The sequence below is a fragment of the Carya illinoinensis genome, chromosome 10, assembly GCF_018687715.1.
Source record: "Carya illinoinensis cultivar Pawnee chromosome 10, C.illinoinensisPawnee_v1, whole genome shotgun sequence".
Taxonomy (NCBI): Eukaryota; Viridiplantae; Streptophyta; class Magnoliopsida; order Fagales; family Juglandaceae; genus Carya; species Carya illinoinensis.
Window position 1 is genome coordinate 37,034,771 of NC_056761.1, and position 24,935 is coordinate 37,059,705.

The 24,935-nt window shown below is 34.7% G+C and overlaps 1 protein-coding gene across 1 annotated transcript; it reads right to left on the bottom strand.

Annotated features, from left to right (window-relative positions):
* Positions 1-12,521: 12,521 nt before the first annotated feature.
* On the bottom strand, positions 12,522-23,246 carry LOC122278835 (protein NRT1/ PTR FAMILY 5.5). The gene is made up of 6 exons (XM_043089038.1): positions 23,234-23,246; positions 22,473-22,552; positions 22,146-22,217; positions 15,364-15,581; positions 14,264-14,781; positions 12,522-14,180 (listed from the first exon to the last, which is right to left on the bottom strand). Exons 2-6 carry the CDS (start codon positions 22,495-22,497, stop codon positions 12,992-12,994), a joined length of 2,022 nt encoding a protein of 673 aa, XP_042944972.1. The 5' UTR covers positions 22,498-22,552; positions 23,234-23,246; the 3' UTR covers positions 12,522-12,991.
* Between the last annotated feature and the right edge of the window lie 1,689 nt (positions 23,247-24,935).

A 24,935-nucleotide genomic window follows, 5' to 3' on the forward strand; every position in this document is an offset into this window, starting at 1 on the left:
GTCAAAGTGGATGCAAGTTCAAAACTTCTATAATGGACTTGGTGCTTCTACAAGAACTCTAATAGATGCAACTTTATGAGGAGTGTTTATAGGGAAAAACCAGGATGATGCATATGATTTGTCAGAGGAGATGGCCATGAACAACTAGCAATGGCCAAGTGAGAGAATTTTACTGAAGAAGGTAATGGGATTACATGAGATTGAAACTATCACAACCTTGGTAGCTCATGTCCACACTCTTACTTAACAACTGAAGGCTAACCAATTGATAGCAAATGCTATTCGCTTGACACCATCGGTTTGTGATTTGTTGCCATGGAAACCATCCAAGTGAAGAATGACAAATGAGAAACGTATTCTCTCAATCCCAAGTGGAGAAAGTACACTTTGTTACAAATTACAACTGGCAGAACAATCTATACAGTGCAACATACAATTCAAGATGGAGGAATCATCCTAATTTTTCATAGAATGATCAAAATGTATTGAAGCCTTCACCTGGTATGTCATCTAGTGACCCACCAAAAGAGTAATTGGCACTTGAAAAAGCAATGGCACAGTTGGCAAATAACACCAACCGATTCATCATAAAGACTAAGACCAATTTTCAAAACAAGGAGCTTCAATTTGGAATTTAGAAGTCCAAGTTGGTCAATTGGCGAATATGCTCACTGGGAGAAAACAAGGTAATTTGTCTAGCACGATTGAAGTGAATCCAAAGGAGCAGTGCAAGGAGATCACTTTGGTAAGCAGGAAAGAGTTAGAAACTCCAACATGATGTGAGAAGTTCGAAAAAGAAGATCAAGAGGTGCAACTTCACACACCACCATTCAAGGAGATTTACAAAAGATAACCAATCCCACCATAAGATCCGGTACCAAGAGTTCCATTCCCTTAACGAATAAAAAAGAATAAGCTTGATAAACAATTTTTAATTTCTAGATATGTTTAAAAAATTGCATATTAACATTCTTTTTGTAGATGCCATCGAACAAATGCCGAGCTATGTGATGAAGGATATCTTGTCAAATAAGAGGAAATTGGAAGAGTATGAAATGGTAGCCCTTACTGAAGAGTGCAATGCAATTCTACAAAAGAAATTGCCTCCAAATCTTAAGGATCCAGGGATCTTCACTATCTCATGTTCAATTGAAAATTCTGTATTTGAGAGAGCACTATGTGACTTAGGTGCAAGTATTAATTTAATGTGTGACGCCCCCAGATTTTCATTTGGGATCAGACGGACATCCAAAGCGTCGGGACATACAACGCTAAGTTATCTGCCCCTGTTCATGACATATAAGATGCAATGTTCCTAACATGTCTCTAGCATTATGCAATATTCACAGTAAATAATTTTTTTTGAGCAATACTATTCATCAAACTTATAATATCCCAAATAGTTAAATCGCAATCCAAGCATACTTAACAAAATAAATATCTATGATTTCAGTACGAGTCTCAGAAGACTGTAATATCAAAAACATAGGAGACTAGACTCCATATTTACATTACTAAAATACACTTTTGAGGAAGTTTATCGAGTAACTCGCCTAATGAGGCCAGAATACTATTAAAAAATTAACTATGGAAACTATAAGCTCTGCGTCGTGTCTGCAACATCTAGTCAACCTTCTCCAGTCTACCAATGTCCACTCCTTGCTCTGATCCTAACACATTGCCTACCATTCAAGGGGAATGGTAGTTGGGACTACCACTGTGAGATTTGATTACAAATCTCAGTAAGTTAACAGGAAACTCCCATACAGGTTAATGATGCATGCATAGTAGTAAAAGTATGAATGCATAATTAAAGTTGTAAGTAAGCATAACATAACTTGACATATAGCATGACATAACTGATATAACCTAAACTGAAATATGAATTGAACTTGACTTGACATGACATGAACTTAAACTTAAAATATAGCATGGATTAGCAACATAACATGAATGTGAACTTGAAACATAACATGGACTTGAATTATAGCATAAACGTGAATATACATAACATAAACATGAACTTGAACTTAATATAAACCTGAACATAACATGACATAAACGTGAACTTGAGACATAATGTAAACATGAACATAACATAACATGAATGTGAACTTGAACATAAAATGTACGTAAACATAACATGACATGAACGTGAACTTGAAACATGATATGAACATGAACATAATATAACATGAACTTGAGCTTGAACATAACATAAATGTGAACATAACATGATATGAATATGAACTTGAAACTTAATGTAAACATGAAAATAACATAACATAACATGAACATGATCTGAAACTTGACTTAACGTGGATTTGATTTGAAACTTATTCTTATCTCATGGGGTCATCGTGATTGCTTATTCTTATCTTATATGGTTACCATGATGGTGTATTCTTATCTCATGGGGTTACCATGATTGTTTATTCTTATCTCATAAGTTCACCATGATACTTATTTTTATCTCATGGGGTTACTATGATTGCTTATTCTTATCTCATGGGTTCACTATGATTGCTTATTTTTATCTCATGGGTTCACCATGATTGCTTATTCTTATCTCATAGGGTTACCATGATGGTGTATTCTTATCTCATGGGGTTACCATGATTGTTTATTCTTATCTCATGGGTTCACCATGATTACTTATTTTTATCTCATGGGGTTACCATGATTGTGTATTCTTATCTCATGGGTTTATCATGATTATTTATTCTTATCTCATGGAGTTACCATGATTGTGTATTCTTATCTCATGGGTTTATCATGATTGCTTATTTTTATCTCATGGGATTACCATGATGGTATAGTCACAATAAACTGAACAACAACTTAACTACACGAGGACATACATGTGACAAAAATATTTCATAACTTGACATGGCATGCAACAAATAACATTTCGTAACATAGCATATTTGCAATAGTGAAATTTATGTGACATGACTTACATGCAACAAATGGCATACTTAACATGACATACATGCACTGTATAGCAATATATGACAAAATCTCTTATGTAACAGATGAATAATTCATAATAGAGTAAATTATGTGTAACAGAAAAATATGTGATAATTTGGCATGGTATGACATATATGATTAACACACATATATACATTATAGTTCTTTTACTTAGCATCCATACACAATAAACTTTTAGTAAGTTAAAAATTAACTTATCTCGATCGTCTCATTCTACGATAATAAAGTGTGAAACACGAGAAACTTTAAGATGGTATTTTAAAAATTAAAATTTAATCACTAAAGATTAGAAGCATGAAAACAACCTAACTTAGTGTAAAATGACTATTTTACCCTCTATATGTGAGAAAATAACAATTTTACCCCTAACTTAAAGATTTCACATCCTAATTCTAAAAATTTTCAAAATTTACATTACTCATGTAAATTTTGTCCTAAATTCAAATATCAACTCGAAAAATTTAAAACAAATCACAACTATGAAAAACACACTATGGCCGAAACATTCATAGGCAATTTCTCTTATTTTTGTTGCAATTCCTTCCAACTTCAAAACTCATACTTAAACCAACATTTTGTAACATAGATCTTCCTATCCTAAGTTTAAAACCATACATAAAACATCAATTTAGAAAAAAGCTAATAATCAACATCAATCTTTTTGTAAAAAGATCCAAACTTTTGAATCACAAGTTTTGACCCTAAATCAAAATATCTTCAAGAATTTCAAAAAAATCAAATCTTACTTCTAACATATTCATAACATCATCCTAAGATCAACCATGCTTTAAATCATCAAACTAAAGTCACCAAAATCATAAAATAACACTTGAAATTTTTGGTTTTACACTTAGTCCAAAAATAGAAACTTTTTTTTTTTTTTTCTCAACTAACTTTGATAAATTTCTTGATTTATGGCTTAAGAAGGTGAGATCTTCGAAATAAAGTATCACATGGTTTAACAATGTGTCCTAAAGAATATCCAACCATCAAACTTAAAATCAAATGGCTAAAAGTCAATAAAATATAGATCTAATCCAAAAACATCAAATCTTAGGCCTAACTGAAATCCTCTTGCATAGAAAAATTATATATTTGAAACTAATATTAAATATCTTCAAAATAATATCCTAACATAAAAGTAAGAGACTTAGGATCATCATATAAAAATATCAAAGATTTTAGAATAAGATCAAATCACGAAATATTCAAACTTTCTCCAAATAAAAATTGTTTTTCCACTTTCATTTTTCAAGTTTTTAGATCTAAGAAAATCTATCATCAAAAGTTTTAGTAATGCAATAAAACCTCAATAAACACTCTTAAACACATGCTAACAACACTCCATAAAATTTTCAGATCAAGATATGTCCATTAACTTGGTTAAAAATTACAAAACATAACATACTCTCCAGTTTCATGCCTAGAACGACATTTCTATGGTTAAAAATACTTTTAACCAACCAAAAGGCCAGGTAATGATATGAATAATATATCTACGGAACTATACTCAAAGAGGAAAAACTTGTATGAATGATTTATCGTGTGAAAACACTTAAAATGGGTCAAAAATCTCCACGCAAAAAGACCCAGAAATCTGCCCGAGAGAGTATTTTTGGGTTTCTCTCTAAGAACGGGGTGAAGAAGTGATTAATGGGAAAGAAGTGTCTTCCATGAGTCTAGACTTTTGGAGGGGGAAGATATGGGCTGGAATAACCATTGATTAGAGGTGGCTATGTGACATAAAGTAGAGAATAGTGAGGGAAAAGGACTGCCTGCAGAAGTTGTGAGGTATGGAAATTGATGATGTGGGTTTCTCCATCACATCAAGCCACTATTGGTTGCAGCTAAGGGTAATGGATGGTATGCCATGTGGGGGAGGAAACTTCTTTAAGAAGCTTTGCTAAGGTGTCCAAATTCATGGGCCTTGGTGGGCTTCAACCAAGTGGGCTTTAATTTAGGGTTTAAAGGGTGTTTGGTTAGGGTTTGAGATGCTATCAAGCCCAAATCCAACTTTTTTTGGCTCAATCAAATTTTCAATATTTAAAAGATTGGATAATAATTTCATAACAAGGATTTGATGAATTAATAGCTTGTAGAAGTGATTTAATCAAGTGATTAAACACAATACTAGAAATAGGATAAAAATGGGTTTGGAGGCCAACTTTAGGGTTTAGGGAAACCGTTTAGGATTTTAGTTTTCAACCAAACTTTTGGAGTTTCAATTGAATTCCAACCATTTAAGGTCTCGCTAGGGTTGAAACCTTTTTTGATCTGGCACAATTTGGTTGATCAGATGAGAAGAAGTTTTGCTTAAGTGGCATGATCTCACATCTTGATTTCCTTCACATATCCATCTAATTGTTCCTCTTTGTACCAAGTGTCCAATACTATGCACTATGTGTGGCTAACATCTTGCCATATATCCTAATAAAACTTCTCTAACTTAATTTGGACGTTCCACACTATGATTTTGAAAACACTACACTTTGTATGCTTACTGAGGTTACTATTCACTCCAAAAAATGCATAATAAAATTAGTACTGAAAAATCATAAATATTCATATTAATATATAGTAAAAATTGTTTAACAAAACTCAACCCGGAAGTATCCCTAAAAATGATTTCACAGTTTCGAACAGGCGTTTCGTCCGAAATTATGAAAATAGGTTATTATGCCATAAAATCCTAAATAATCAACTAAGTCTCATGGTGCAGACCATAATGTATTCAGATACTTCTAACTACCTCAAATAATAAAAATTACATTTCTGGCATCATAGTAAGTGATAACACTGACTATGTTGACAGACTAAAACCTGTGTGATTCGTCAATTCGTGAACATTTATGAGGTTTTCATGAGATTCCTAAAGCCAATAGAAATTCTAACAATAAATTTTTAGCGAGCTGTTACATAATGCCTTTATCTATTTTTCAGGAAGCTTAAATTAGGTGAGGCAAGACCTACTACAGTTTCATTGCAATTAGCAAACTGCTCGATAAAACACCCATGAGGAATTATTAAAGATGTGCTTGTCAAAGTACACAAGTTTATTTTTCCAGTTGACTTCATCATTCTGGACATTGAGGAGGATAGGGAAATTCCCATCATTCTTGGTAGACCATTCTTAGTTACTGGCCGAGCTCTTATTGATGTCTAAAAGGGAGAATTGCGATTGAGGGTACAAGAGGAGAAGGTAACCTTTAATGTTTTTAATGCCATCAAGTATTCATATACAAGTGAGAGTTGTTTTAGCATCCAAGAGATCGACTCTTTGGTCACTGAAGTGCTTAATCAACAAAAGGAATCATTGGAAGCTTGTTTGGTTATTCCTAATTTGACTATGGTAGAGGATTCTAAAGTATTAGAATATGGCTCATGGATAGATTCCTTTGGTCCTAACAATAGGAAATATTTTGAAGATTAGGGACAAGGACACTCACGACCCCTTCCATTTATTGAGAAGCTGCCTATATTAGAGCTCAAGCCTTTATCGAAACACCTTTAGTATGCTTATCTTAGTGAATCATCTTCTCTTCCGGTAATTATTTCATATGAGCTTTCTATTGAAGAAGAAGAAAATTTGTTGAGAGTGCTTAGAAAACATAAGGCAACTATTGGGTAGACACTTGCAGATATCAAGGGAATTAGCTTTTCTATTTGTATGCATCGAATTTTGTTGGAAGAAGAGTGCAAGCCGACTATAGAGCACCAAAGAAGACTCAATCTGACAATGAAGGAAGTGGTGCGTAAAGAGATCTTAAAGTGGTTAGATGTTGGAGTTACTTACCAAATTTCTAATAGCTTATGAGTTAGTCCTGTTCAAGTAGTACTAAAGAAAGGAGGAATTACAGTGGTGAAGAATACTAATAATGAGTTAATCCCTACAAGAACTATCACTGGGTGGAGAATTTGCATGGATTATTGAAAACCGAATAAGGCTACTCGGAATGACCACTTTCCCTTGCCGTTCATTGACCAAATGTTGGATAGGCTAGCCTAACATGATTACTATTGCTTCCTAGATGGCTATTCGAGGTATAATAAAAAAGCCATAGCACCGGAGGACCAAGAGAAGACCACCTTATAGTACTTTTGATTTTCGATGAACGCCCTTTGGGCTTTGTAATGCACCAGCCACTTTCCAAAGGTGTATGATGGCAATCTTTTAGGATATGGTATATTGGATTGTTGAAATTTTCATGAATGATTTTTCCGTATTTGGATCTTCTTTTGATGATTGCCTTGTGAATTTGGTGTTAGTTTTGGAGAGATGTGAAGAAACTAACTTTGTGCTTAATTGGGAAAAGTGCCACTTCATGCAAAAGAGTGAATTTTCTTGGGTCATCGGATTTCTTCTAAGGGGATTGAAGTAGATAGAGTCAAGATTGAGACAATAGAGAAACTTCCACCTTCAGTAACAATAAAGGGAGTTAGGAGTTTTCTTGGACACGTAAAATTTTATAGAAGATTAATCAAGGACTTATCCAAAATTTCCAAACCCTTTTTTAGCTTGCTTGTGATGGAAACTCCATTTGTCTTTGATGAAGAGTGTGAGAAGGCGTTCTTGTTACTTAAAGATAAGCTTGTGTTGGCTCCAATTGTTATAGCATCAGATTGGGATGTACCATTTGAATTGATGTGTGATGCAAGTGACTATGCGATTGGAGCAGTATTGGGGCAGCTAAAGAACAAGCAGTTTCACACAATTTATTATGCTAGCCGAATCCTTAATGATGCCCATCTCAACTACGCCACAATCGAGAAGGAGCTACTTGATATAGTATTTGTTTTTGACAAATATTTTAGAAATGAGACACTGCTGGAAGCACAACTAGGTTCTAGCCCATCTAAAATATGGAGGAGCTTGTGAGGATCTTTAAAATTGCTGAAAGAGGGAGTTTTGATGGATGGTTGTTATAATATAAATATTTGGGGTTGGGGGGCGGAATAAATGGATTCCACCACCTTCTTCATTCTGCTAGATATGGGGATATACCAAGATAAGTTGCTTCTCTGTGAGAAGTGCCTATTGATAAAGTGCATAAGAGTACATTTTTAATGCTACTTTTTCACATCTATTTCCTAATACATACATATAATTGAGACTTTTAATGATAATGTCTAATTTGAGTGCAAGTTTATAAAGAGTCCAATTCTAATTTATGTTTTAATGATTTTATTGTAGATGATGCTAAAAACAATAAAGCCCAAGGCCCAAAAGATAGAGCTCAAGTCAAGTGGGCTTGGCCCAACCCAATCAGAAGAAATGAAAGCTGAATCGAAGTGATCAAATAAATGGAAGGTATTGTGGATTTAATGTAATCCCGAATTGGAACCATCTCTGCACAATTTCAAGTGGTTCCACCATATCTTTCTCGTCCGACATTGTATTGAGCTACTTCAAGAAGCGTTGCAGAGCTAGTTCAATGGGCAACAATGTTTGGAGTGAAATGCTCTGTCTCTTTTTTTTTTTTTTTTGGGATTCCTTTTATGGGAGCAATCGAAGGGAGTAGGACATCGAGGAGGAGACTGGTTTTTGAGTTTTTTTTCTTGATTTCGAATTTCTTGATTTTAAACTCTTTGATTATGTTTTTATTTTGTTTTATTATGAACTAATATTCATTTTCTAGGGCTACGATGTAGCCTAACTATGATTATGTGAATCTTTTTTTAATTGAACTAATTTAGTAGTTGTTTCATATTGTTGAGTATTTCATTATGGACATTATGCTTGCGAATGTTTGATCAATATTTGCATAATTTGGGATTCAATTTGAGACTGAGAAGTGACAATTGTTTCAGCCTATGTTTGAGATACCACAAGAAATTCGTAGGATAGAGATATCTATGAATTTGTGTAATCTTTATAAGGGTTTATTGTTCTTAACGAATTTTGATAGGTTTAGAGTTTTCATAGAGATGTAGAAAATTTGCTTATTGGGATATTTTGTTAATGCTTGAAAAAGATTAATGAATAAATTATAAATCCGATTGTCAACAATAGGAAATAATTGCAATCAGTTCAATTAAGAAATTCGCATAGGATCAGTTACGTTGAATTGGAAATACTAGAATCTTGTTTCCTTGATCTCAACTTGCATATTTAATTTCGTTATTTTAAACTCTCTAGTTCAACAATTCATTCTCGTTTGAATGATCAAATAGATTATAGTTTAATAAATTTTGATACTTAATAGTAATTTTTCAATTCTCGTGAGACGATACTTTTACTCATTTACTTTATTACTTGTTACGATTTGTGCACCTGTGATTTCAATCAATACCTATCACTTGGACATGTGTCTTAGGAAAAAAACCATGAAAGTTGAATCATCTTAGGATATAAATGAAGGTGTGCCAAGGCAAGAAATCTAGAAGATGCAGGTACTAGGAGTACTTAAAACTTTTATCTGGAAGGCAAAACACAATATATTGCCTTCTAAGCACAATCTAAAAAAAAAAGAATATCATTGATAATTTCCTATGTCCTATCTATGAAAGAGAAGAGGAAACTACATGCCATGCCTTGTGGAGTTGTGGAGCTTCAAATGATGTGCGAGCAGAAAATGTAAGTCCTATCAAGAAGTGGTCAAGTAGTGAAGAAGATTTTCATCAGATTTGAGAGGAAATGGTCACAATTATGGAGCAAAAAGATTTAGAACTGTTGGCTATCATTTTGAGAAACAAGTGGCTGAGAAGAAATAACTTTATCTTTGAAAACAAATTTACAATCCCGAGATCAATGGTGTAGCAAGATAGGGAGAACTTGTAAGTATTTCAGCAAGTCCAAGCGGAAAAGGCTCTAGTGCAACATGTGGATGCGAGTAATAGAGCAACAACCAAATGGAGAAAACTAGATTGTGATGTGGTCAAGGTGAATTGGGAGGCTAGCTATAATTCCAAAAGTGAGAGGATGAGAGCAAGGATCATTGTTCGTGATTGGGAAGTTGGAATTTTGGCTTCTTATGAGAAAATACTTTGTAAGTCACCCTATTATTGCAGAATTTAATGCTTTGTGAAGGGCTTTAGAGTTGTTCATGGAATTAAATTTATGCAGGGTAATATTTGAAGGTGACACAAATGCTGTCATACAAACTATAAGAAGTAAGGAAGAAAGTTTGCAATGGTTCAGTCAATTAGCCGAAGATGCAAAGAGTACTTTTAGAGATAGACCTTTATGGCAAATTCAACATGTTTATAGAGAAAGCAATATTAGAGTTTCACATCAACTAGCAAAGTTAGCTATTGATTACAATGAGGAATGAGGGTGGTTGGAAGATGGTCCAAGAGAGATCTATAATCTTGTGTTACATGAGAACCTTCATAATGTTTAATCTTGGCAATGAAAAGTTCATTTGTTTGATTAAAAAAAGAAATCTTTTCCTTTTGTCATTAGCCACACCTATATTTTGTCTTAGATCATGAAATCATGGCTGGCCAGGAGGAGAAATCTAGTCAAAACCATTAAAATTCCGGCCACTAACTTTTTTTATTAATTGTTGATTGCATGTTACATTTGTGTGTTTTATCATGCGTACAACTAGTGTTGATGTTGTGTTTCGCAGCCCAGTAGTACCATGGTAACCAAACCTTCTGTGCCTGCAACAAGAAAGTAGAATGGGCTCTGGGGATGTCCGGGGTCCCTCCGATGCCAAAGTAGAGAATATTTGGGCGAAGAAGATGGCTAAAATGAGTGAAGGAGAGGAGTTTAGAGAGCCTGTCACCCTAGGAGGGATTGGGGTATTTATACCGACTCAAACTCAGTTGTTGAGGGAGATCGTGGGGTGTCAGGTCATGCTTGGGTCAGACCTGCCACCCGCCTCCTACCATGGTAAGTTGTCAGGCCAAGGTCGTGTGTTCTACGGTGCCAAGACTCCGTCGCGTGTTCGTGCTCCTTGACACTCATTAAATGATGTGTGTCCCTGGCCTAGTATGCCCATGATCAGGCATGCCCAGCCACCTGTGCTCTGCAATAATTCTTTACTGAGTACCCTCACATGAGCTACGCCGGAGCGAGGGGGGGGGGGGAGAGGAAGTTGGACCCCTTGGGTGCCCATGTTCGCATGCTGGGGGATGGATTTACCCCGATGACAATGCTCACCTCATCTAAAACATTGACGGCAACCAACCAAAAAACACAAAAAAAAAAAAAAAAAAAAAAAAAAATCCAACAATCCAACTCAAGCAGAGAGAGAGAGTGAGAGAGAGAGAGAGAGAGAGCCCCTAGGGAGAGGGGGGTTTTAATTTAAACCAACCTTAATGTAAAATGAAGATGTAAACATCGCCCCCCTTTTTTAAAAAAAAAAAAAACTTAACATAAGATAAAATGACTTTTTTTTTATTACAAAAAATCGATTTTTGAACTCTCCAAAACATTGCCGTTTTATTACAAAAAATTGATTATATATATATATATATATATAATTGGTCCTAGCCGGGCGGATGGGGTAAATCTCGGACAGGCCTGGGTCCAACCCGGGACTCATCCATCTGAGGATGAGGGCCCCTACCCAAGCCAAGCGGGGTCGAATGGGGTGGGCGGGGTGGTAGATTCCTGCCCCCCACACCTACAAAAGAGTTTGAACCACTTCAAATAAGGAAAATCATGTATAGGATGTGTTGAAGAAAATATCATAGGATTAGAGAGATAATGCATCTTTTCATAAATTACTTGAGAAAATAAGTTTAAAATAGAATTTAAAAAACAACCAAAACCAATGATCTCCAACCTCATTGCCTAGAAACAACTGGAGCATAAAAAAAGAGGATTAGTACTCTCTTAATGGCAACAACAACATCCTGCATTATCAACATAAGGTGTTGTGTTAGGGACCTCGGCCTAATCCCTAAACACTATGTTTCTCTCGCCTTGGTTCTCCTTGTAATGACCGAAGATGCTAGCCCTCTTGCTTGGTCTTGATCAAATCGTGGCAATGATGGGTCCCTAGGTTAACGGAGGTTTGGGTGTTTAGTGATGGAATTGTGTATGATGGTGATGTAAAGGGTGATCTAAGTGATGAACTCAAGGACTTAAGTAGTGAGGCACGACTAGGAAGAGTGTTCTTGGAATTGGCGCCACCTTGAGATGGAATTAGGGTTTGGATGGAAGTGTTTCCCAAATTGTAGGAGGTAATTTAGGAGTGATGGGTTTCGGCTATGACAAGATGGGAGTGATTGATTGATGAATGAGTAATTCTAGGATGTTCCTAGAATTAAGGAATTTTTTCTGGATGGTTTGATCGGTTGGCAAAAGGGATAAGGGATTTGGTTTATGGAAGTAAATTAAGGTTCCTAAAGTTTAGAAATCCTTATATGGAAGGTGGGGAATTCGGCTAGGGTTAATGGAGGATTGGAATAAGGCAATTTATGGAGATGCCAATCATGGCAAATATGGAGGGCAATATGGTGGGCGTGTAGTGTGTTTGGGAGATGGGGTTATGCAATAAAATAGATGAACACCAAGGAAAATTGATGAACATGCATGCACAAGCAAGAACACAATGAAACTCAACTCAACATCATTTCACGAATTGCACAATGTTGAAAGGAAACATCTCATATATTGGATAAAATGAATTTCACATATTCACATATTGCAAGGTAGTGATCTTCTACTTGGGATTTACAGATTGCACCCAAGTAGCCCAAGTGCATAAGCATTGAAAATAAGAACAAGAACAAAGTAGCCATCTTCTAGGAAATTGTCAAAAGATATAAAAGAAATGACTAAGGGTCCCATTTATATAGATTACAAAGTGGAAACTATCAAAAGGTCCCTTGAAAAATAATTAAAAATAAATGAAAGCAATAAAATATACTTACATGGGCCATGGTGGTTCGTGACATATAATGGCCCATGGATGGCCTAGTGTGAATCATGGCCCACGACTGGTTTGGTTTGGCTCATGGCTGCTGGTAGGCACAACACGGTGTTGTGCATGACTTGCTTATGGGCATGGTATGGTGCCATGCATTGGCCTGCTGGTAGGTACTATATGGTGTCGTGAGCTGTTGCTGATGAGCACGACATGGTACCGTGCACTGATACTGCATGGCCTAGGCAAGTGGCCTGGGCGTTGGCTTCGCATGGTCCAGATAGGTGGCTTGGGGATTGATGCTGTAAGGCACGGGCTGGTGCTGTGTGCTGGATGACATGTCTGGTGGATATGCCACTAGCGTCGCTTGCAAGGAATGAGCTAGAGCCGTGCGCTAAATGGCATGCCTGTTGAGGTATGCCAGTAGCCTCGTTGCTGAGTGTCAAAAGTATGTCATGGTTTGTCAAGGGCAGTGTCGAGGTGTGGCCCGATGCCACTTTCCTTGGGATTTTTACATGTTGACGGGTGTACCAAATTGCCACCAAGATGCAAAAGACAAGATTTATGAAACTCAACACTGCCACTGTCCAGTAGTACTTATCTAGACGACTTCTATTTAGTGTGTCTTGAAACCAACTTGGTCTCCCTCCCATTTTGGTGAACAAACTAACCTCATAAGGTAAAACGACACTACCCACAATTCCTACTCCACATACAGCATTGGTGAAAAGTCTCAAGTAGCGGATTGTGGAGGTTGGAACTTCTTGACCTCTATAGAAGCAAGCAATGCCGTAACCAGAGACTTCATCAAGGTCATCACAAAGGTACTCAGATGTTCCATCAACAGCAGCTAGGAGGAAAAACTGTGGAAGAAGCCAGAAGATGCTCATTGGGATTATCTCACTAGGTTTCTCAACTAAACCAACACTCTTTGTCACGTTTAGCCTCCCTGTCTCCACTTTTGCAGCAATGACACAACATAGAATAGAAAATACCATTGCTAATATGACTCCAATGGGGCCTACACATCTGCCTGAACTCTTCTGAGACAACTTATTAGCTACTTTGGAAGATAGTTCAGTGAATACTAATTTTGAAACTTGATAAAAGGCCTGTAATATAAATAGACCTGGGACAGTAAGTTTTCCAATCTTGTCATCCATATTATTTGCTTGTTCTGCAAAATAAGTGTCTCCTATGGATCTCACGACGCCACTCATGATAAAGGTCATCCACAGAGGTATCATTCGGATTAAGAGCTTTACTTCCTCTACTTCTGTTACCCTGCACAGTTTCCACCCGTTTTGTTCTTGTTGGTCTGGAGTAGTTTGAGTTGTGACTATAATGGCAGCCTTGTCAAGGAATCTGCATGCATTAAACAAATAATGATTCAGAGACCATTGAGAGAGAGAGAGAGAGAGAGAGAGAGAGAGAGAGAGAGAGAGAACCTAAGGCCCTGAGTATGGGGGACAAAGTGAGCACTGAGTTGATTTTCGTAGAGTTTATTAGCATCCCAGGGGCTGTGACAAGATCTCTTGTAAAGAGAGGCTGCCAAGACTCTACAAACAGTAGTGAGAGGACTCCTTCGCTGCGGTTTAGCATGTTTATTATATGAACATGAGCCACTCACAAACAAAAGAGTTGCCACCATCATCCCCGCTGTCGGTATTCCAAATCGGACACACCATGGTGCATATGAAAATGCAACAACGGCAACGTAGAGAAGAAGAACCACCATGATGTCACCTTTCAAGAACCTTTCGATCAGTTTCCGTGGCCTTTTCCTCTCTATATCATCTTGGTTACTTTGTGTGTCGATTTGAACTTGTCTCTCCAGGAAAGAAGCCACGGATACCCTATGACCAGATACCCCAATGGCGTTGAGGGTTAATGCTATGTAGAACATGTGAAACTTCTGGGTATCACCATTAATGGTTAATGTTGATACTGTCATGATGGCCATCCCCTGCAGTGATACAATTATTAATTAGTACATTGAATTTTCTGATACAAACCATTGACTCCGTTAAAACCTGTTTGGCACAAAAGAAATGAACTGGCTAATCTTTTCAGACCAACATTGTCAAAGCAGAATCAAAACTCTGATAAACGTACATGATGACTTTTTTGGTACCAGCAGCATCAAGAATTCTTCTTCCGGATAGAACAAATATTATAGCTCGAACAAATATTATAGCAATTAATTTTTTTTCTATAATATAGCATTATATTTGGAGAGAATAATATAACCGGTGAAACCCCAATGGACCGGAATTCAACTGAAATTGAAGAATGTTACTTACGACTAGGCAAAGGAAAGTAGAGAAAATACGGAAAAACGTCTTTCAAGCTGGCAGAATATATACTAAAATGTTTCACTTTAATTTTTTTTATAAGAAAAATAATTTTTTTTTTTAGATATATATATATTGACTCTGAAAAAGTACTTTAGGGCCAAAAGAAATTTATATTTAACCAAACCCCGGGGGGGGGGGGGGGGGGGGGGGGGGGGTGGTGTGTGGCGGCGTGGGAAGATTTGGAAACTCACAAAGCTGAAAGCAAGGCTGGATACCAGGAGACAGTAATAATCACCCACAAAAGCATCTACAAGAAACGCCATCCCTATAGGCAGTATGGTGGCTGCACCGGCAAACAAATTTACGATCGCTGCTGCATGCGTAATGTCAAGCTTCCACATTTCTGTCAAGTATGTCATCAACACAAACATGGTACTGAACTCCACTAGTTTGTCTGCCCATTCCAGAACTGCAAGACAGTATCACAGAGAGTGCCCTCAGAAGTTCTGAATCAGTAATAAAGAAACAAGCTGCAAAAGCCTATTTTTCTCAAGATTTTCACGGTGAGGCGGTTTAATGCGCCGCAGATATCCATGCAATCGACTCATCCATGCAGCCTGGTATTAAAAGAAATACCATATTCCTTCAGAATTTGATTGCATGTCAACGATAGACTCCAAGTTATGTCACCTGCGTCACTTGTTTTTCAATTATTTTAATGATTAAAATTAAAATTAAATGAGAATGCAAAATATCAGTCTTTGATAGCTGTACTGTTGAGATTAATGCATTAATCTATATATTCTTTTTTTATAATTTGGGATACGTATAATTTACAAAACACGTAATAATTTGGGGGTGTAATTTTCTCTTAATAATTGTATGCTTCATATTTTCTCTAACTAAGTTTAGTGCATATTTGGGATTGCTGTGGAAAATATAACTTATAATAATTTTAAGACTTATAACTTATAACTTAAATAATAAATTTTACTATTAAAAAGTTATTTATTGCTTATTAACAATGTGTTTAAAGTACTTTCAAACATGTTATATTTTTTTAGAAACAAATTAAAAAAGTACTTTTTAAGACAGAAATGACGATAATTTGATTTTTTTTTTTTTTTTATAGATTATGACCATATCCTTAAAAGTTTGAAATTTATAATTATCTAAAAGTTGAATGGGTCTTTTTACCCATGGACAGTCTTTTTGAATTTTGAACTACATTTTGGATTATCCAAAAAAATACGTATAAGAAAAGTATCAAAACGTACTTCTTTATCTTATTTAAGATTAAAAAGTACTTTAATATTTAATACCCAAACAATCTAACTTTTTTATTAAAGCTTTTAAGATTATTTAAATACTTTTTAAGATTCCTAATGCAGCTCGATCCAAACAATTTCTTAGATAAGAGAAAGAGGTAGTTTTTTTCATTGGTTTCTATTTAGAGTAGTGTTATATGTACTTACAATTTTACTTATAATTTTACATATAAGACTCATTTCGTCAGTTTTTTTTTTTTTTAATTCAAAATTTAATTTCAAATTTCATAATTTTCAGCATATCAATAGCTAACACGTAAAAAAATAAATTTTTTGTAAGTTTTTTTTTAAGTATAATTAGCATTTTTCTTTTGAATAATTTTCAAGGTATCTAGATCAACAACGGTGCTTTAGAATTTATAGTGTGTGTGTGTATATATGTAATACGTGTTATATAATTTATTTGATGTAAATAAAACAGACATGCATTTATGAGTGATATATAGAATACTCAACCATAAGTACTTACAATGTATAGAACCGATTCCTCCTTTTAGATTGATTAATCAAAGACGTAAGTCCTTCGCCTTTACCCTCTCTTTGGATAAAAAGGCTCTTTTGGTTTCCCATTTACCGACATTACGTAGGTTACTATTTTGATACATCTCATTAACAAAGAAATCCATTTCTCTTGGAATCCCATATGCTTCATAGTTGCCTCTAGATACCTCTATTCTATTCTATCATAGGCCTTAAACATATCTAGTTTTAGAGCCATACTATCCCCAGCCCTTTCCATGTTGTCTATTCTTCATGTTGTGTAAAACTTCATAAGCTACCATAATATTGTCAATTATCATGTGCCTAGGAATAAAATACACTTTGAGCACTAGATATTATTGCTGAGAGAACCATCTTTAATTTGTTTGCCAATACCTTTGAAATAATTTTATACAGGACATTACAAAAGTTTATGGATTTAAAGTCATGAACAGACAAGGGTTTTTTAACTTTAGGAATCAAAGCTAGTATATATAGTTTAAGGAAGGAGACATATTTTCATTGTTCATAAAATCAAGAAAACCAGTGCACACCTCATCCCCCATGATTTTCCAGTGATGTTGATAGAGTCCTACACCAAAGGCATAAGGTCCAGGGGGCTTTGTAGGAAACATTTGTTTAAGGGCTACCACTATTTCTTCTATGGTGAAGTCATGTAAGAGTTCTTCATTCATTGCACTAGTAACTCTAACCTCTACTGCATTCAAGCTGGCATTCAAATCTTTAGATGATGGACCAGTTAAAAAGAATATCTCCTCAAAGTGAGTTTTGAAAGCACACTCAAACTCTTCTATCTTGGTCATTAAATTATCTCGAGAGTCCCTAACTTGCTTGATGGCATTTTTATTTTTTCATTGATTAGCACATGCATGGAAGTATTTTGTATTCTATCTTTCTGTTGATACAAATGGAAATAAAAGGGGTGGTCGTTTCTAGAAGGGGACCCAAAATAAATCACCTACTTTCTACAGATGAATGTGTATTTTTCGCAGAGTAAGACAAGTTGAGTGGAATAAGGTTCTGCTTGGTAAGTAAGATGAAAATTTTGAATTTAAGATATATATTTTAATATTATTATTGTTTTGAGATTTGAAAAAGTTAAGAAAAATTTGAATTATTTATTATATTTTGTATGGATATTTGAGAAAATTGTAATGATGAGATGAAAATTTTGAATTTGAGATGAAAATTTTTTGTTGCCAAACCAAACCTAAGTTGTAGGATATCCTATCTGTGTATGAGAAAGCTTCTGGACAAGTTCTCAATAGACATAAATTTTCTAAATTCTTCAGTTCAAATACTAATGTTGGAGCCAAAGCTTTGATTATTAAGGAGGTAGGAGCTGTAGTATGTGGAAGCTACCAAAAATATCTGGGTTTACCTACTTGGGTGGGCAAATCAAAATACAATACTTTTAGATGCATAAAGGATAGAGTATGGAACAAGATTAATAGTTGAAAAAATAGCTTCCTGTCAAAGGTTGGGAGAGAGATCCTTATTAAAGTAGTAGTACTTCAAGCTATCCCTATTAATATAATGAGTGTCTTCAAAATTTCCAAAAAATTGTGGGAGGACATCTCCTCAATGTTGGCCAAATTTTGGTGAGGGTAATAACCAGAAGGAAAATGGTATTCAGTGGAAGAAATGGAATACATTGGGTACTTCCAAGGATAAGAGGGCCTGGGTTTCAGAGATGTAGAACGCATTAACTTGACAATGTTGGCTAAGTAAAGCTAGAGATTTATGCAAGAACCTTAATCCCTAGCAGCTAGACACAAAGGAAAGTATTTCAAAAATAGGCAAGTACTAGAAGCTAATCTAGGAAATTCACCATCTTTGATATGGAAAAGTGTAGGTTTGCAATTAAACTACGAAGAGAATCACTTATTTGGAGAGTGGGAGATGGCAAAAAGATAAATGTTTGGGACAATAAATGGTTACCTAATCCAACATCTTATCAAGTTCAATTTCTTATTTTAGCTTTGGGTTTTGAAGCAAAAGTGAGTGAGCTTATAATAAAAGAGATTAGAACTGGGAATACATATTTGATAAAAACACACTTTGAAAGGGAAAAAGCTCACTTGATTTGTAGTATTCCTATGGGCAAGATGGCAGTCAAGGATAAAATGATATGGGGGCTTTAGTTAGTAAAGATGGTAGATTCATAGTTCGTAGTGCATATCATGTAGCTCAAACTAGAAAATTAGGTTTGGAGGGTGAATCATCTAGAGACCAAGACATGAAGGAGAGATGGAAAAAGATGTGGTCTTTAAATGTACCAGGGGTTGCAAAGCTTTTTCTTTGGAGGGTTGGAAGTAATAGTCTACCTACAAGATCAAATTTGTTCAAAAGCAAAGTCTTAGATACTCATTTGTGTCCTATTTGCCAAATTGAAGAAGAAACTAACATTCATGCACTATAGAGTTGCATAGCCTCATATGATGTATGGGTAGGAACATGAAGCTCAACTTAGAAATGTTCTAGCACGTGTGAAGATTTTATGCAGTTATGAGATAGAATGTGCACGGATTTAATTAAGGAACAGTTGGAAGAGTCTTTCTCAATTATGCGAGAAAGTTGGTATGGAAGAAACAAACTCATTTTTTATAATAAGTTTGATAGCCCTTCAAAGGTTTTACAACAAGCCATGGAAGGACTAAAGGAGTTAAAGGGTGTAATCGATCCAATTCGGTCCTAGACCGAGAATTTGGTCCATCATTTTTGCCAGATCGAACTATTAGCTATCAGTCTAATTAGTCCATGAGTTTTTTTTTCTTTTTTTGATAGAAAAACTAATTAAATTAGTAAAATTAAAATTAAGTAATCTCTTTAACATTTTATATATGGTTAATGAATATTAAATAATTTCATTGCATATACGGTCAATGTTAATCTCTTGGATGAAAATTATATAATTAATTTATACAACTACAATATAAAATACTATATTATACATATATAATATTTATATATATACATTCGTTTGGTTTCGGTCTGGTCCAATCTAAAAAGACTACAACTTGAGACTGAGCAATAAGACTATCGGTCCGATCAGGTCAATTTTTCTGATCTGGACTGATAGTCTTATAACCCTAAAAGAAGTACCACCAAGCTCAACTGAAAAAGGGAATAAACTAGATCAAGGAGGGGGCAACAAAAGTAACTCATCCTTGGTAGAGACCAGAGTGGGAATTTGATAAGGCAAATTTTGATGCAATCATTGATGAAAAAAATCTGAAAACGGGTTTTGGAGTTATCATCAAAGACAATAAAGGAGTTATTATGGCCACTCTATGTGAGCAGATGGGGATGGTGGTTCAACCAGTCAAAGCAGAAAGCATAGCATTCTAGAAAGCATTAGAACTGTGCTCAGAGTTGGGATTTAACAAAGTGGTTTTTGAGGGTGATGCACAAGTGGTTATCAAAGCGTGCAGTTCAAAGTGAAGAGGAACTTGAGCTTGGCATGGACAGAATGTTCGAGGACTTGAAAAGGGTTCTAAAGAGCAGACCAAACTGGTTAACAAATTCTACTTACGGAGAAGGGAATGGGGTAGCTCATATGTTGGCAAAATTGTCTGTCGTTGAATGGGATCGAAACATCGTTGGATCGAAGAGGGCCTCGAGGTGATTCATAATTTCAGTCTTGTCTCAAAGGAAAAACTTTGTACTGATTGATTTAGTCTGGTTTGGTTATAAAATCAGTATGTTGCTTTAATATATATATATATATATGTATGTATATATATTTATTTATAGAACTGACTCGAAAATTATATATAAAATTTTATTAATATAAAATTTATGATAAAAAAAAGTACATGTATTTTTATCAAAAAGACCCTAACGCACATGATCTACTTACCGGAATAAAAATAATATAGACATGACTATTTTATAATCTTTTTTTTTTTCAAATTTTTTACAAAATATTATTATTTTTATTTAAAATTAATAATATTTTATTAAAAAATTATGAATAAGACTATAATATAGTCGTGTTTGTATCATTTGGATCTCCTTTGAAATATACCATATGTTCTCAACTTTTCTTTTACTGGAGTACTGCTTCCGTTCCCTGCTTCCATTTGCATCTACATACATACATACATACATACATAAATAAATATATATATATATATATTTATATATTTATACTTATATACCGTAGGGGGGTAAAGGTACCGGCCCATACTATCCAAAAAGTAATCGAATAAAGATAGATTTATAACTTTTTTATTATTTTATTATTATTTTTTAATTATTTATTTATTTAACAGTTAAGAAAGTGATTATTAATGAAATTATATATTTTTAAATTTTTTTAATAATTAAAAATGTTAAAAAATTTAAAAAAATAAAAATTTTAAATATATTAAAATAGAAAAACAATTGTCTAGATATCATCATCTAAAAATAAAAAATAAAAAAGAAGAAGAAGAAGAAGAAGAAGAAGAAGATGGGAACAAGAGTCAAGACACGTCACAAAGCTGGCTGACAAAGGAGGCTGACAAAGGATGGTCATTGGTCAATAGGCCAGGAAGTCGGACGGAAAAAAGAGGAATAAAGTATATTAAAGTCTAATTTCTCACTAACCACTCACAGATTTAATGAAAAGAAAAAGAAATATTCTCCTATGATAAATATTCTAGAGCTAGGGGACATTTTCGAAATTATTTATTACCTGTACTGATGAAATATGGATCGTTGATGTATGAGATGTCAAGGAGTACTTATCTGAAGATCCAAATAATTTATTTGTCAATAAAAAGAAATGATATTTCTAATTATGAATTATATAAATACCATGTAATTTAAAAAAAAAATATAAGAGTAAGAGATTTCTATAAATAAATAAAAAATTAATTCATTTTTTAATAATAAATTTCACTATTTTTTTTAAATTATTCTATACTTACCCCCTTTATTTAACGAAACAAAATTTAATGCCAACATCCAAGGTTGTGATTTTCTTCAATCCATTACGTGTAACACTTGGCCTGTCTTCACCCAACTTACGACGTCGGACGCGTATGTCATATGTAACGAGAACTTCTATGTGATGAGAAGTACTTCTAGGTTAACGTCACGTAATTAAAATTTACAAATTAATGTTCCGTAATAAATGGGATGGATATATATGTAAGTAGATCGATCGATGATTTAGAAATCATGTACCGTATTAAATGTAGTTGATCTAGATGTACCTTTTATCCGGTAGTAAATGGGTTTGATCGTGTTGATCACCAGAAATTGTCTACAGTAATAACCTGCTCTTTCTGCAATGCATGCAAAGACAACAACACTTGGTTTGAACAATTAATACATTAAAATATGATCAAGTTCTGAAATAATCTTAATTTCTAAACAGACCCTTAAAATTGCAAGAATAGCATAAGAATCTCTACATATAAAGAAGATTAAAAAAATAAGTGGATAGGATTAAGTAGTAGTACGGGAGATTATATGTTGTAAGAAATTAACCATAAATTAGAAATTATGTACCGTAATTCTAGTAATGGATCTATATATACCTTTTATCTGGTAATAAATGGACATGATCTTCGTGTTGATCACCAGAAACTGTCTAGAGAAATCGCAGGTTTCTGCAGTACTGCAAATACAACAACAATATAAATCGGTTTGAACAATTAATTAGCTATACTACGTACATTAAAATATCAAGTTATAAGTTCTGATGTGGGTGTGTATATATATATATATAGAAATTTATTAAGATCCAAGCTAGCTGCTAGCTGCTGCAAACCTGCAAACGATCGAGAAATTTAAAGTTGAAAGAAGATTGAAAGAATAAGTACGATCCAAGCTAGCTGCTAGCTCCTGCAAACCAACAAACGATCGAGAAATTTAAAGTTGAAAGAAGATTATGAAAAGATCATCGAAGAGTTAGCTTCCTGAATATCATTCCAGGCCATGATCTGGTTTCTTATATACAGGGGCTGGATAGAACATGAGAAGGAAAATTATGAATAGATCATCGAAGAGCTAGCTTCCTGAATATTGCTGCACATTTTCCTGCACTTTTCCGGCCTCGTCAGTCATCACCAGAAACGCGTTAATTGAAGAAGAAATCGTAGAAATTGTATAAGATGTTGCTTGGAAAGACAAGCGATCAATTTGCTACATACATTTTGTGATCAATTTGTATTTATATTTATGTTTCGATTGTATTTCATTAATTAATTAAAATATCAAGTTATAAGTTCTGATATATATATATATATATATATATATAGAAATTAATTAAGATCCAAGCTAGCTAGCTGCTGCAAACCTGCAAACGATCGAGAAATTTAAAGTTGAAAGAAGATTGAAAGAATTAGTACTGCATTCATATATATATATATTATATAGAAGTGGAGAAAATATGTTAACGTAAGAATTTAACCATAATATTGCTTCCTGAATATATATATAGGGGCCGGATATTACTAAATGAGAAGGAAAATTATGAAAAGATCATCGAAGAGCTAGCTTCCTGAATATTGCTGCCCATTTTCCTGCACTTTTCCGGGCTCGTCAGTCATCACCAGAAACGCGTTAATTGAAGAATAAATCGTAGAAATTGTACAAGATGTTTTGGAAAGACAAGCGATCAATTTGCTACGTAAATTTTGTCAATTTGTATTTATATTTATGTTTTGATTGTATTTTATTAATTAATTAATACCAGCTAGGGGGTCAGATTTTTGTAACGCCGCCGTGCATGCAGTTTCCTCTTAATTTTTTCCTTGACCAGAGCTTTATCGAGTTGCCGAGAAATCACAGAAGGAAATTAAGACAAGTAATGGTATCAATATGTATCTAATTCGGTAGCCAAGGAATCGGTCTTCGATGATCGATGGATTACGACGTACACCGCGTTGTCGCAGTTTCTTTTTTTTTTACCCCGAACACCGCTTGCCCTATCGAAGAAATTACAGATGATGTTTCTTGGAAAGATGAGTGCAGTTTGTCATCTAAAAGCATGTTGCAGCCGACTGCATGCCGATCCAAAGAATTTGTAAGGAATTAAGTTCTTCACAGCATGTTTCGTGTTATTAGCGTATGTGTTGATTTATTTAGTATAATTGTGTTCGTTTAGCATGATCTTAATTAAGAAGGGCTTTCAAATTCAAACTCCAAATGGCAAGGTTTAACTTCCTAAACTAAAACTTGATAATTAAAAACATGACGAACTACATATATACATATCCCAAATTACTAGATAATTTGTTTCCTTTATGTTATTTGATTCGATCTTATGGCCGTTTGCTGCCAATATTGTCGTAAAAACAACCAGCAACTTGTAATATTCGACAACCTCTTTGTTAAGAACATGTTTCGTACCTTGTCGGTCTCCACACCTGACCTGTATCAAGGAAACATGGTGGCCTCTAGAGTGCTAGAAAACACATCTGATGCCTAAGTTTTTCCTTTAGAATTTTTTTTTTTTTTTTTTTTTTTTACACGAGTCTGAATTGTACATGTATCAAGGCTTATATCCCATTTTCCAATGGGGTCACTATTCTCTCTGTGCATCATGTGATTCTGATCACCCCTACCTTAGGTGGCTTGTCCTTGCATTTAATGCGGCAACTTCTATCAAGGACAAGATCTCCAACAGACGTGGATACTTTTAACCATGTGCTTGTGGGTTCAAATTCCATAGACAACACAAATAGTTAAGGACATGTTTCGCACCCTCCCATCTCCACGTCTGACCTCTTTCAAGGAAGTTTTGCGGCCTAGAGTGTCAAAAAACATATTCAATGCCTAAGTTTTTCCTTTAGAGAGAGTTTGTGATAAAAACATGAGTTTAAATTAAACATGTATCAAAGCTTGTAGGTCCCCTTTTCTAGTGACGTCACTATTCTCTTTGTGCTTGGGGTGTTTTCCCCTCCGTGGGCGGCACGCCGTCACATAATGCTACAGCTCCTGTGGGACAAGACCTCCTTCCGTCGGGATCTATTTCCAGCAGCCCACATCATGGCATT

Coding starts and splice junctions, on each gene's coding strand:
- LOC122278835 (XM_043089038.1), bottom strand. CDS start 22,497: ATGTCCATTTATTACCAGATAAAAG. Junction 22,218..22,472: donor CATTTATTACCAGATAAAAG/GTATATATAGAT, acceptor CATGCATTGCAG/AAAGAGCAGGTTATTACTGT. Junction 15,582..22,145: donor CATTTACTACCGGATAAAAG/GTACATCTAGAT, acceptor ACTGTCTTGCAG/TTCTGGAATGGGCAGACAAA.